We start from the raw sequence: 14614 nt of genomic DNA on the forward strand, positions 1-14614 counted from the left end.
GATTGTTCTTGTCCTCTTATGAGAGTATTATAATTTATTTTGCCACTGATATGTTTTTAGAGACTGTTTATTTCCTGTTTTTCACTACTGCGCGTCCATAATAAAGATCGTCATACCCTCTCTCTCGTCTCCTTCTTGTGCCTCTTTTGCATTTTCTTCTTGCTCTCTCTCCCATGTAATCTTTTGTTTTTACTTTATTGTATTTATTTTTGCTTCAGATCTGAAATAAATAAAGCCATATAAAAGCAGTTGAAACCCCCTCAGCTCTTTCCCAGTTTGTTCTACTTCCTTCCTGCCAGAGCTAACCATTTTTCTGAAGTATCCTTCTGTGATTTTATATTCTTATTGCAGGTGTATCTACAAGTAATATGTTTTACACTTTTATTGCATGGGTATCTACAAGTAATATGCAATTTATTGTGTGTAAATTTTTTTAAATTTAAATAATATTAAATAATATTTTTGTATTTCTTTAGGTTACAAGCTTTTTTTCAGTTTGTGCTTTTACTGAGTTTTAACGCTTTTGAAATTTTCTCTGTTGGTATATGTGGATTTTGTTCATCATCTTAATAGCTGTAGTCAGTTGTATGACTATAACACATATTAGCCATTCCTCTATTGATGGACATTTCAGTTGTTCCCAATTTTTTGCTATTTCAAACAGTAATGCACTAGCATTTTTGTCCTTTGTCTGATTGTGCACACATGTAAGAGTTTCTCTAGGTCTACATGTAAAGGCAGGATTGCTGAACCATAAGGCATGCCTGTCTCAACATCACAAATAATACCAAATAATTTTCCAAGGCAGTTGTACCTTTTTAAAAAAATGGTTGCCCTGGGATATGGTCTCACTAGTGGGACTGCAGGTTCAAAGGTTTAAGCACTTTGCAAACGTGTGTGTGTGTGTATGCGTACATATATATGTACGTATGTATATATAACTTTTATATAAAAACCCTCTGGAACTAAATTTGACCATATATATATATGTATATATATGTATACATATATATATATACGTATATATGTATACATATATGTATACATGTATATGTATACATGTATATGTGTATATGTATACATATATGTGTATATATACACACACACATATGTTTGATATATATGTATATATATGGTCAAATTTACTTCCCAAGAGGGTTGTTTTTTCAGTTGATATCACCAACACATCAGTGCTAATTGTTAACTTTTATTTTTGAATTTTTATTTATTTTTTTGAGACAGAGTCTTGCTCTGTCACGCAGGCTGGAGTGCAGTGGCATGATCTCAGCTCACTTCAACCTCCACCTCCCAGGTTCAAGCAATTCTCCTGCCTCAGCCTCTCCCGAGTAGCTGGGATTACAGGCGTGTGCCACCACACTCGGATAATTTTTGTATTTTTAGTAGAGACGGGGTTTCACCATGTTGACCAGGCTGGTCTTGAACTCCTGACCTCAAGTGATCTGCCCGCCTTGACCTCCCAAAGTGCTGATTACAGACGTGAACCACCGTGCCCAGCCTGATTGTTAAATTTTAATATGTTGTTGATGGAAATAATATTTAATTGGTGGAAATTTCTGCCTCATTTTCATTTGTATTTCTTACATATGATAGGGATTTTTATAATGGAATGTATCTGTATTTAGTGTATATCATTGTTGACAGATTGATTATTCAGAAACTGAAATAAACAATAAGGTAATAATTTTTACTAAACTTATGAACTTCTTTGCAGTACTTGAAAATGGCAAACAATACCAAAGAATTAGAAGATTGTGAGCAAGCTAATAAACTGGGAGCAATTAACAGCACATTAAGGCAAGTTTTATTTTGGTAGTATTAAGAAAATAGTCTCTTATTGATATCAAGAATCAATTTCTTTATGATTTTGGTAAGACATTTTTGTACCCATTAAAGTTTTAACTAATATATTTTTAAAAGGAAGAAAAAGTTTTTCTTTATCCTAAATTTCATAATAGCTTTGCCTCTTCTTGGCTGATTTATCCTTAAATTTCTAGAATGTATCATCCATAGTAAATCTTTTAAAAAGTAGAAATTTACAAGATTGTTAAGCTAACAGGGTTTATGGATCCATTTTTCCTGATTACTATGGAAGAAGGGGCTTGAACTCCTAAATCTTTTTAAATAGTGATTGAGTCTGGATGTTACATTTTGAATGATAAAAGTTATTAGCCTGTTAAATTTCGTAGATTTTTTTTTCTGTTAACTTTTCCTTATTTGTTCTAAACAGAAACCAGCATAAACAATGTATAAATGGCCTCAAATTGTGTAGTATAAAATGACTAGACATAATCAGTAGTTGGGAATGAGATATCTCAGAAATTCCTTTACATTCCCATTTGATTAGGTTTGTATTTATGAGCCAGGCACGGTGGCTCATGCCTGTAATCCCAGCACTTTGGGAGGCTGAAGTGGGCAGATCACCTGAGGTCAGGAGTTTAAGACTAGCCTGGCCAACATGGTGAAACCCCGTCTCTACTAAAAATACAAAAATTAGCCAGGCATGGTGGCGGGTGCCTATAATCCCAGCTATCTGGGCGGCTGAAGCAGGAGAATTGCTTGAACCTGGGAGGCGGAGGTTGCAGTGAGCTGAGATCGCACCATTGCACTCTAACCTGGGTGACAAGAGCGAGACTCTGTCTCAAAAAAAAAAAAAAAAGATTTGTATTTATGTACCATAATTGCTAATGACTCAGTGTAAGTTAGCAATTTTATTTATTGAAGACAAAATTTAATATAGGAAAATAAAAGATAATAAACACCCACATATCCTCCATTTCAAATAAATAATCCTCCATTCCAAGTAAATAATCCTCCATTCCAAGTAAATAAATATTAACATTTTTTGCCATATGTTTTAAGGAACAGGAAACATCACAGATAAATTTAAAATCCCTTATGCTCTATTCCCTAATCCAGTAGAGGCAACTACTATCATGAATTTGGTGGTGTATATCCAGTCTGTTTTTGTTTTTATATATTTGTGTGTATAAATAAGATAGTTTTATTTTGTGTATATGGTTTTATTTTTCCTTTATATAAATGGTATCCTATATTTAACATTCTGCAGCTTTTTTCATTGTACATTTTGCTTTCTAGATCTGTCCATGTCGAAACACAGATTTATTCTTTTAACTGATGAAAGATTTTCATCATATAAATATACCATATTTTACTTAGCTAAAATAGCTATTTTCTTATTGATGGATGTTTAGCTGTTTCCAATTATTTACTTTTACAAACATGCCACCTTGAGCATTCCCAAATGTTTTTTCACATTAGAAGTAGAATCGTTGAATCTTAGGATTGTCTTTTTAATACCCATTCTTGATATTGCCTGATGACATTCCATAGTACTTGGTGTGAATGTACACTGACTCCAGTGCTGACAGCTTGTATCATTCTCTACATCCTTACCAAAAGTTGATAATGTTTGATGAGTGTGAAATAGTACCTCATTTTTATTTTATACTTCGTAATTACTAGTGGATTTGAGCATTTTTTATTTATTGGACATTTGAGTTTCTTATTCATTCAACAAATGAATGTCTACAATGTGCCAAGCACTGTTCTAGGGTACTAGGAATCCAGTAGTGTAACTGATAAAATTTCCGCCCTCGTGTAACTTGATCCTTGTCAGAGGAAATAACACGATAAACAAGTAAAATATATGGGACATAAGTAAGTAAAATGATGATGAATGCTAGGAAAGACAGGCAGGGAAGAACAAAGAGGGCTAGGAGTGAGAGAGTGGCACGGTTTTAAATTGGGTGGTCCGAGAAGACCTAAGTGATAATACAACATTTGAACAAATTGCTGAAGAAAGTGAAGGCATGAGTCATACTATGGTTGGCTGGGGGATGAGTATTCCAGATATATATAAATGTTAGTTGAAAACCCCCATGGCAGGATCACGCCTAGACTTAAACACAATAAGACCAATGTAACTGGAGCACAGTGATCAAGGGCAAAGTAACAGAAGACAAGGTCAAAAGATGCTAGGGATGGGGCAGGAGGTGGGGTGGGTAGAGATCTTGTAGAGCCTTGAAAGCAATTATAATGAGTATTTGCTTTTAGACTGGGTGGAATAAAAGTCACGGGGAGGGAGCCTGATATGTTGCAGAAGCCTTATTACGTGATTATCGTAGTAATCCAAATAAGACATTATGGTGATTTAAACCAGGGTGATAGCAGTGGAAATGATGAGAAGCGGTCAGGTTCTGGATGTATTTTGAAGATACAGCTAACAGGATTTGCTGTAGTATTGGATATGTGGTATTGAGAAGATATGAGCTTTTGGATGACTACAAGATTTGGAATTATTAAATGGAGTTGCCATTTACTGACCTGTGGACAGCTGCAGGAGGAGAAAGTCTGATACAAAGTTATAGTCAAGTTTGGATTTGTTAAGTTTGAGCTGCCTGTGAGACATCCACCTGGAGATTTCAGGTAGGCAGTTGGATATACAAATCTGAAATAGGGGAGAGGTCTGGAAGTCAGTCAATGAATAGATGGTGTTTAGCAGCCATAAACCTGAATGAGATCACCAAGGAGAGAGTGTAAATAGAGGAATGATCTAGGGACTAGGCTTAAGTCATTACAAGATTTTGGGGTACATTGCCAGTTTATATTCTTTGTCATTTTTTTCTCCATTGAGTTGGATTTTAAAATTATTACTGATTTGTAAGCATTCTTTATATAATGTGGTAATTCTTTGTTGGCCGTGTGGTTAGGACTTGTCCTTTAATTTTGCATATAGTTTTTTGTTGTTGAACAGAAATTATTCTTTAAACTTAAAAAATTTAAATGTAATACACATACGGTAGAGTAGAAAATTCTTAAGTGTAAAGGTCAATTTAACTTTACAAAGTGAACCCAACTCTATAGCCACCATCCAGAGCATTATACTTGCTGTCCAGATTACTATGTGTACTTTCCTAGTCATTATCACCTTCCAAAGTTAACCATGATTTTGAGATACTGACAGAGATTAGTTGTAACTGTTTATAAATAGAATGATATAGAACATATTCTTTTGTATCTGGCTTCTTTTTGTTAACATGTGTCTGAGATTCATTCATGTTTTTGGGCATAGTAATGTTTAATTCTTTTTTATGGGCACATAGTATTCTGTAGTAAGAATGTGCCATGTTTCCATTCTGCTCTTGACAGCTTATGCTTTGGGGCCATTTCAGAAATATTTTGGTGGATACAGTTGGACATGGTGGCTCATGCCTGTAATCCCAGTACTTTAGGAGGCCACGGCAGGAGGATTGTTTGAAGCCAGGAGTTCAAAATCAGCCTGGGCAACAAGTGAGATCCTGTCTCTACAAAAAGTTTAAAAAAAAATAGCCAAGTGCAGTGGCATGGGCCTATAGTCCCAGTTACTTGAGAGGCTGAGGCAGGAGGATCACTTTGAGGTCATGAGTTTGAGACTGCAATGAGCTATGATTGTGCCACTGTACTCCCCAGCCTGAGTGACAAAGTGAGACACTATCTGTGAAAAAATAAAAAATAAATTTGGTGCATACATATGTATATTTTTATGGAGAATATACCTAGGAATGAGATTAGGTACTGCCAAATTGTTTTCTAAAATTGCTACCAAATTATATTGCTACTAGCAGTGTATCAGTTATCTGTTCTACAACTTCTCCAGTGATTGGTACTATGATTTTTAAACAGCTTTACTTTGAGGTACAATGAAATATGATACACTGCACATAAAGTATACAGTTTGATGTTTTGACATGTGTCCACCCATATAACATCATCACAATTAAGATACCATAGGCTGGGTGTGGTGGCTCATGCCTGTAATCCTAGCACTTCGGGAGGCCGAGGCAGGGGGATCATGTGAGGTCAGGAGTTCAAGACCAACCTGGCTAACATGGTGAAAATACTACTTAAATACTACCAAAAATAAAAAAATTAGCCAGGCATGGTGGCAGACGCCTGTAATCCCAGCTACTCAGGAGGGTGAGGCAGGAGAATCACTTGAACCCAGGAGGCGGAGGTTGCGGTGAGCCAAGATCGTGCCACTACACTCCAGCCTGGGTGACACGGTAAAACTGTGTCTCAAAAAAAAAATACATATATATATATGTATATATATTGACTGGGCATGGTGACTCACACCTGTAATCCCAGCACTTTGGGAGGCCAAGAGAAGCAGATCATTTGAGCCCAGGAGTTTGAGACCAGTCTGGGCAACATAGCAAGACCCTGTCTGTACAAAAAAATAAATAAATAAATTAGCTGGATGTGTTGGTGTATGTCTATAGTTCGAGCTACTTGGGAGGCTGAGGGTAGAAGGATCACTTGATCCCAGAAGGTCAAGGCTACAGTGAACTATGATGTCAGTGCACTCCAGCCTGGGTGCAGTGAGACCCTGTCTCAAAAAATATATATATATATTTATCACTCCCAGAAAGTTTCTCATTCACTATTCCATCTTTTATGCTCCTCATTTCCCAGTTTGAAGACTACTACTTTAACCTCGGGACACTATCTTGAAAGGAAGTGCTGAGTTAAGCCCAAGAAATTCTCATGCAAATAGTGTTGCATCCATCCTCAAACTGACGTTTGGAAAAGCTGAAATAGATAACCTCTAAGGTCCCTTCTAACTCATTTGTAAATCAAACTGAGCCAGCTTTATTAGCATTAGATGCACTTTCAATGTTTTTTCAGGCTTAGGCATGGCTTTACTGTGGTTTTAGGCAGGGGTTAGGTGAAAGAATCAGCGAAGCCTCTTCAAATGAGGATGCTCAAAGAAGAAAGTTTCTGAAAGTCAGTGATATTGTTAACAAGAAAATAGGAATTTATATCATTATTGATTTGTTCTTCACTACTTTCAACGTAAGATCTATCTTATTAAACACAAGTTTAGTTAATGTCATTTTAGCTGTAATTAGGCATTATTATTTATGGCATCATGTATTTCAGTTGAGTCAACTATGATACAATATTTTTGTTAATTTTTATTATATACTCCCATAGGGAAAAAAATTCCACAGTCAGTTGAACTGGAAAAATGTATTGATAAAGTTGATGTAGTACAGCCAAGCTTATACACTTCTTTGTAGTGGCTTCTCAAATACAAAACAAATTCTTGATTATGACAGTACCACATTTAGGAATTACCTGATTTTTACCTTTATATACCTGATTTATACAGTTTCTTGTACCTTGTTTTTTCCTTTTGTGTTATGAATAAAGAGGGTAGCAAAATGATGCCTCTCTGATAGATCCTACCATCATGAGTATTCAATACAGAGAAGGCCTGAATATAGGTTCAAGTTAATGTAGATCAAAGTTGATTTTAATGAATGTAGTTGTTCCTTATCAGTTCTTCAAGTTAGAAATCTTGATCATAGATTTTGTTAAATGTTAACTAGGCTGTGAAATGAATGATACACCATGATAAAAGTGGCATTGTTGTAACCAGTGAATACCACATTGGATGGGAGATTATAGAAATACAGTTATTGGTATTTTAGCTCTTGTAAGTGTAGACGCAATTTAAATTAAAAGAATTCTGAAAGTAAATTTAATTACTTCAGGAAAAAATACATTTAACATTATAATTTCTAAGTTAATTGAAAAGTTTATCTTGAGTTTTGTGTTTAACTACATGTTATATGTATTTACCAATTAATTTCTCATCAAAGTAATTATTATTGACTAGTCCTAATAATTCAGTGTAGTTAAGAAATATAAATTACTCAAGGAAATTAATATATATATTTTCATATAACTCGTTTTTTATCATTCCTTCATGTAATCACTAATAGCAGAATTGTGACATCATCTAATCTTTAACTGACCTCAGATTATCTATTTTAATTACACTAGAATACAGTATTAAAAGTTTCAGCTCCAAATTTAATAATTTTTCTTTTTTATTCCTCCTTCCCTTAGTAATCAAAGCAAAGAAGCTTTCATTGACTGGGCAAGATATGATGATTCACGGGATCACTTTTGTGAACTTGATGGTAATACAATAAACTATTAAATTATTTTAACTTTAACCCTTTTATAAGACATTTTAATCAATGAAAATTTAAACTGAATTATAGCTTCAGTACTGGATTTTGCTATGTAGACCTTATTATTCATTATGACATTTATTGAGAGCCTGTGTTCCAGGTCCTGTGTTAAGTGCCTTAAATACATTATTTCTGGTCTTCTCAGCTACCTTCATAAGTGTGTATTATTTCATATCTGAGAAAACTGGGTCTGAAAAAGACTAAATAACTTGCCATAGACACAATAGCAAGAGGCTAAGGCAGGATTTGATCCCATATCCGAATCCAAAACCTGTATTTTTTCCATTGTGATATACCATCTGCCATAGACCTTCAATTGAAGCCACTCAGTTATAGGTCTGTGAACATTTTGTAAAAATATTTACACTGGAATTTGCTAGAGGTCTTAACAAACTCCTGTAAAGATGCTTTCTAATGCTGGGGAGGACTCTAATTCAACTTCTCCACAGCCCTTTTTCCAAGAGTCCCCTGGAATGGTAGAAAGACTGGACACTCTCCACCAGAGTAACTACCACTTCTCTTAACAGAAGGTAATTGCAGTGACTCAAAATTTTTTATCTGTAGGATAATATTCCCAAAGAATTGTGCTGAGTAGGCATAAATCATTCATTTAGTTTCTCTTCACCTTTTTCCTTAGTATTGTTATATTTTTCATAGTGGAAAAGAATTTGGGGATTAAGTGTGTAGTTGGAAATAGTAGTTCTTTGGAACTCTTCAAGCATCTAGAGTGATCTGCTTTCTAAAGTTTTAAAAAAGATTCATAGGTAGAATTGTGCTATAAATCCAGCCCATAGTGGAGTAAGTTAGAGTGAGCTTCTATGATAGTATGGTAAACTGAGAATAATACTGGGAGATGGAATGTTATCTTGGCTTATATGGTTTCAGTAAGGAAATCTTAAAGGAATCTGAGTGAGGTTATACTAAGTGGTAATTAATGAAGTATCTGTCCTCTCTGTGATATAGAGAATTGGTAAAAGTTTTATCAAAGCAAGCCATTGAACCTCTCCTTACTCTCACATTTGCTCTTTGGTTGCCATTTTATTTGAGTGCTTAACACTCATAGTCATTTATTTCTAAATTGTCCATTTACCTATTCTTTGATTAAAGTATAAATAATAGTGCTTATTTAATAGGTTTTCAAATTAATAATTTGTGTGAATATATATTACTCTTATGGTAAATAGGTATTTAATAAAAATACTTAATTGCAAGAAGTACTTGCTGTAAATAAATCGATATGTAGATTACCTGCCATCAGTATAAACAGTGTTAACGATTTTTTTTTTTTTTGAGACAGAGTCTCGCTGTGTCGCCCAGGCTGGAGTGCAGTGGCACGATCTCGGCTCACTGCAAGCTCCGCCCCCCGGGTTCACGCCATTCTCCTGCCTCAGCCTCCCGAGTAGCTGGGACTACAGGTGCCCGCCACCACGCCCGGCTAATTTTTTGTATATTTAGTAGAGACGGGGTTTCACCGTGTTAGCCAGGATGGTCTCGATCTCCTGACCTCATGATCCACCCGCCTCGGCCTCCCAAAGTGCTGGGATTACAGGCTTGAGCCACTGCACCTGGCCGTGTTAACTATTTTTTAAAATATTGGTTTCTTAAATTGTAAAAAGTAAGAAATTTTTTTAAAGAATTTATATGAAATCATCACCTTAAGATTTTCAAGATCATATTTAAAATCAATTATTTTTATATTCTTATAAAACCATGTTACCTACTAATTGGTTTACCATGACTCTTCTGAGTTGTAATGTTCATATATATTCCAATGGTTTATATGCAGTTTGTTTTTGTTTTGTTTTGTTTTGAGATGGAGTCTCACTCTGTTGCCCAGGCTGGAGTGCAATGGCACAATCTTGGCTCACTGCAACCTCTGTATCCTAGGTTCAAGCAATCCTGCCTCAGCCTCCCTAGTGGCTGGGATTACAGGCGTGCACCACCATGCACAGCTAATTTTTTTTTATTTTTAGTAGAGACAGGGTTTCGCCATGTTGGCCAGGTTGGTTTCGAACTCCTGACCTCAGGTGATCCGTCTGCCTTGGCCTTCCACAGTGCTGGGATTACAGGCATCAGCCACCATGCCTGGCCTATAGTAGTTTTTAAAATTACTGTCAGGGTAGCTTTAGAATCATTGTTTAGTTATTGCTGTTTCCCAAATTCAGTGGATTAAAACAAAAATATAAAGAATATTCACCCAGTTTACTAGGCAATATATCCATATACCCATTTCCTGCTGTTTTGTTGTTGATAATGACTTCATTTGAATGGAAGATGATCCCTATAGATCAAATAGTAGTTTTAAAATAATGTAGTAATTTAATATTCTTTCAGGTAAACTGCTTTCCCTACCACCCTTTTTTGTTGTTGTGGTTACTGGCTTCATCATGGCTTGCTTCTTGTTCATGTTTCTCCTCAGATGTCACTTTCTCAGAAAAGCCTGCTCTCATCTCGCTATGTAAGATAGTAGCCACTATCACTCCCTGTCCCTTTGCTTTGATGGCCCCCACCCTGCCCAAGCACTAACAACTGTCTGACAGTATATGGCATATTATTGAGTGTATCGGTTTCTTGTCAGTCTTCCCCAGCTAGATTGTGAGCTACTTGAGGGCAAGGGCTTTGTTTTTGGTTCACTAATGTATCCCTAGTGCCTAGAATGGTGCCTGGACATGGTAGATGCTTACTAAATACTTGCTGAATGAGCTAGTTGGTTCATAAAAAGCCTAAATAGCATGATAGATTTTTAGTTTTATTTTTTCCCTTAAAATATGTTCATTAATAAATTTAATGTTTAAAACAGTAGTTTCTAAATCTGGTTGTGTATCAAAATTTCTTGAGAGCTTTATAAACTGTAGCTTCTCCTTGACTGTAAATCATGTTTTAATAGTGAGTTAGTAGCAGTTTGGGGTAGGGTTGGTGATGGAGGGCTTTAAGCTTAATCCTGAGTCTATAATACAGTATTTTTTTTATCTGTGACCGTAGCAAAGAGCTTGCACACTAAGTTGTCCTGTATGCTACCATTAATGTTTAAGAGATATATGAGTTAGGAAGTAGGGAGGAAAGTTTAACATCCTAGAAAATGTGGTATGACCTCATAACGCTATTAAATTAGGATGGTGGAAAGGAAATTCAGTTAGAAAAAAATCGTATACTTGAGGCCGGGCACGGTGGCCCATGCCTGTAATCCCAGCACTTTGGGAGGCTGAGGCAGGTGAATCACCTGAAGTTAGGAGTTTGAGACTGGCTTGGCCAACATGGCGAAACCCTGCCTCTACTAATAATACAAAAACTAGCCAGGCGTGGTGGTACATGTCTGTAGTCCCAGCTACATGGGAGGCTGAGGCAGAAGAATTGCTTGAACCCTACAGGCAGAGGTTGCATTGAGCTGAGACCATGCCATTGCACTCCCCCCTGCCCAACAGAGTCAGCCTCATCTCAAAAAAAAAAAAAAAAAAAAAAAAAAAGTATACTTGAAGAGGAGGAAATAACACTAGTTCAACTTCATGAATTCCAAGAATAAAGAATTATGAAGCTGCTTTGTAGAGGCAGAAAGAAGATAAAACTTTTGTGGGGGAGGGTCATAGCAGAGGGCCAGATAACTGAAAGAGAATTATCTGAATGAATGATGCAGCTGTGCAAACTGAGACAAGTTGCAGTTGAACAAATGAAAATCAGTGTCACAGATGGCCCAGAGATAAGGATGGGCACTACCAGCTAGTGTGTTTATAGAGAACTTAGCCTGTAGATGCTTTCTGCCACACACGTTGCTCACTCTGGATGTCCCATGAAATTCTCGTCAGTATAGAGCAGAGGTTGGTAAGCTTTTTAAGAAAATGGACTAATGATAACTATTTTAGGCTTTATAGACTGACTATAGGGTCTCTGTTGCAATTACTCATCTCTGCCATAATAGTGTGAAAGCAGTATGTAAGCAAATGAACATGGCTGTGTTCCATGAAAACTTTATTTACAAAAATAAGCAGCAGGCCAGATTTGCCACACAAGCTGTAGTTTGCAAACTCCTTGTATAGGTTAACAAAACCCACTCTTTTCATGATTTGAAAAAGTATTACAAGATTTTTTTAAAAAGTATTGATTAAACTAAGGGAATAAACATTAAGAACATTGAAAATGTAAGTTTTACTTAAGTAGTTATAAAAACTGATGTAATTGAGCTGTGTGTCGTGGTGAGCACCTGGAGTCTTGGGAGGCTGAGGCAGGAGGCTTGCTTGAGCTTAGGAGTTCGAGTCCAGCCTGCACAACAAACTAAGACCACATTTCTTAAAATAGAACAATGAAAAACCTGATATAATTGATTTTCCTCTTGTGATTTTTTAGCTCCCTTAAAGTATGTTTTAAATCATCATAGTTTAATATCTGAATCATGGTTTTTCTTCTTTATTGGTTATTTGGTTTTCTTGGGAGAAGAGGTTGGTACTAGTCCAATTTGCACGTTTGTAGAGGATTCTATACACATGTAGTTAGTCCTACATGTACACACACATACACAAATTATTTATAAATATGTACATATATATGCATCAGAGAACATAAATTAATGTTATATTTAATTGTGAAGCTTATATATAATTCAATTTTGTAGACGAATATATTCAAGAGCAGCTTATGGAGATTAAAACTATACAACTTAGAAATTAAATACTGAATTTTAAGATTTTTTTTCTTTACTAAAAGCCATACTTTCTTTCTTTTTTTTTTTTTAAAAAAAAAAAAAAAAAAAAAAAAAAGGCTGTTGCCCAGGCTGGAGTGTAGTGGTGCCATCATAGTTCACTGCAGCCTCCGACTCCTGGGCTCAAGTGATCCTCCCACTTTAGCCTCCCAAGCAACTGGGACTAGAGGCATGCGCCACCATGCCCATATCAAAAGCCATACTTATACCTCATAATTTGAATTTTTATTTTAAATTAAGATTTTAAAAGTTATTGTTTTTGAGCCCTGAGTCAGTCTGTGTTCTTGGACAGTTTTTTCTATCCGTCTGTAAATTGTTTTCTTTGCCTTGTTTTTTATAGGGGAGTATCTTTACAGATTTAGAGCTAGAAATAGAGCCAGTATTCTTATGGTCTGCAAAATCATGTTTCCATTGTCTCAGTTATATACAACCCATTTAATATAGTAAATTGTTAGTTATCCTCGTATTCTTCCTACATCATGAAAGTGCCAGGCAGGTAGATCACCTGGCTAAGATGGTGTAACCCCATCTCTACTGAAAATACAAAAAATCAGCCGGGCATGGTGGCGAGTGCCTGTAATCTCAGCTACTTGGGAGGTTGAGACAGGATAATTGCTTGAACCTGGGAGGCGGAGGTTGCAGTGAGCTGAGATCTCACATTGCACTCCAGCCTGGGCGACAAAGCAAGACTCTGTCTCAAAAACAAAAGTGCCAGGTAATTCTTGGAAGGCATGGATCAAGATGCTGTTTTGCCCTTGTGATCATGGATAATCCCAGTCTGTGGTCATTGACTGTCCAGGGAATACTGTTTACTGACAGGAAAATATACTATCAGATAATGAAAGAGAGACATTTAATGACCATATTTGACTCCTGTTTTAAACCAGCTGCCTCTGTACTATTGTTTAAATTCATGACAACAAAAGGTAGTAAGCATATAAATAAAGGAATATATCTGTGCCATCATATATAACACTTGAGCATATATGTATTATGAGCATATATGTGTGAGGCATGGTCATTATAATTTTTCTTTAGCTATGAAAAGCACATGTTTCCCATTTCTATTCAGAATGTGAGCTTCAATAATTAAGTTTTTTTAATCTTTTGTATTCCTCAGAGATCTCAATTAAAATGTCCAAATAGGGCCAGGCACAGTGGCTCACACCTGTAATCCCAGCACTTTGGGAGGCCGAGGCAGGCGAATCTCGAGGTCAGGAGTTCGAGACCAGCCTGGCCAACATAGCGAAACCCCGTCTCTACTAAAAATACAAAAATTAGCCAGACATGGTGGTGCACACCTGTAGTACCAGCTACTTGGGAGGCTGAGGCAGGAGGATTGCTTGAACCTGGGAGGCGGAGGTTGTGGTGAGCTGAGATTGCGCCACTGCACTCCAGCTTAGGCTACAGAGTGAGACTCCATCTCAAAAAAAAAAAAGTTCAAATAGTGGAGATCGGGTAAATACTCATTTGGGTTTCAATATGGAAAACGGTTATTTAGTTTTAAATATTTCAACAAGTTTGTGAAAGTTGTGCCTACTATGTTTTAGTTTGAGAGCGAAAAAAGCACTTCAATATGTTAACATCAGTAAACATAGTAATACATAACTTTTAAAAACTAGAGCATGGTATAGCTTTATGAATAATCAGATTTGGATCACAAAGTTATGGAGCCATTTACTTCATAAGTCCAAGCAGACAGTAGCAGAGAAATCTCTGTTTTTAATACAATACGTGTTACAAAATGTTTCCAAGTGCGTGGCTAGGTGGGTATATTCTTAGAGAAGAAATCATATGAAATACTAAAGCAGGTTATGATTCTGTTTGGTCTTTTCAATCCTGGGTGGTTAAAACTTAA

At 36.1% G+C, this 14614-nt stretch overlaps 1 protein-coding gene across 3 annotated transcripts in view; it reads left to right on the forward strand.

The window, feature by feature from the left end:
- Positions 1 to 14614, forward strand: part of ERO1B (endoplasmic reticulum oxidoreductase 1 beta) — a 70930-nt gene that overhangs the window by 31208 nt on the left and 25108 nt on the right. For all 3 annotated transcript variants that reach the window (XM_054479613.2, XM_054479596.2, XM_063670867.1), the window contains 2 exons: positions 1733 to 1815; positions 7939 to 8012. In XM_054479613.2, coding sequence (XP_054335588.1) covers positions 1733 to 1815; positions 7939 to 8012 — 157 coding nt within the window. The remainder of the gene's footprint in view (positions 1 to 1732; positions 1816 to 7938; positions 8013 to 14614) is intronic.

The sequence above is a fragment of the Pongo pygmaeus genome, chromosome 1 (assembly GCF_028885625.2).
Source record: "Pongo pygmaeus isolate AG05252 chromosome 1, NHGRI_mPonPyg2-v2.0_pri, whole genome shotgun sequence".
NCBI lineage: Eukaryota > Metazoa > Chordata > Mammalia > Primates > Hominidae > Pongo > Pongo pygmaeus.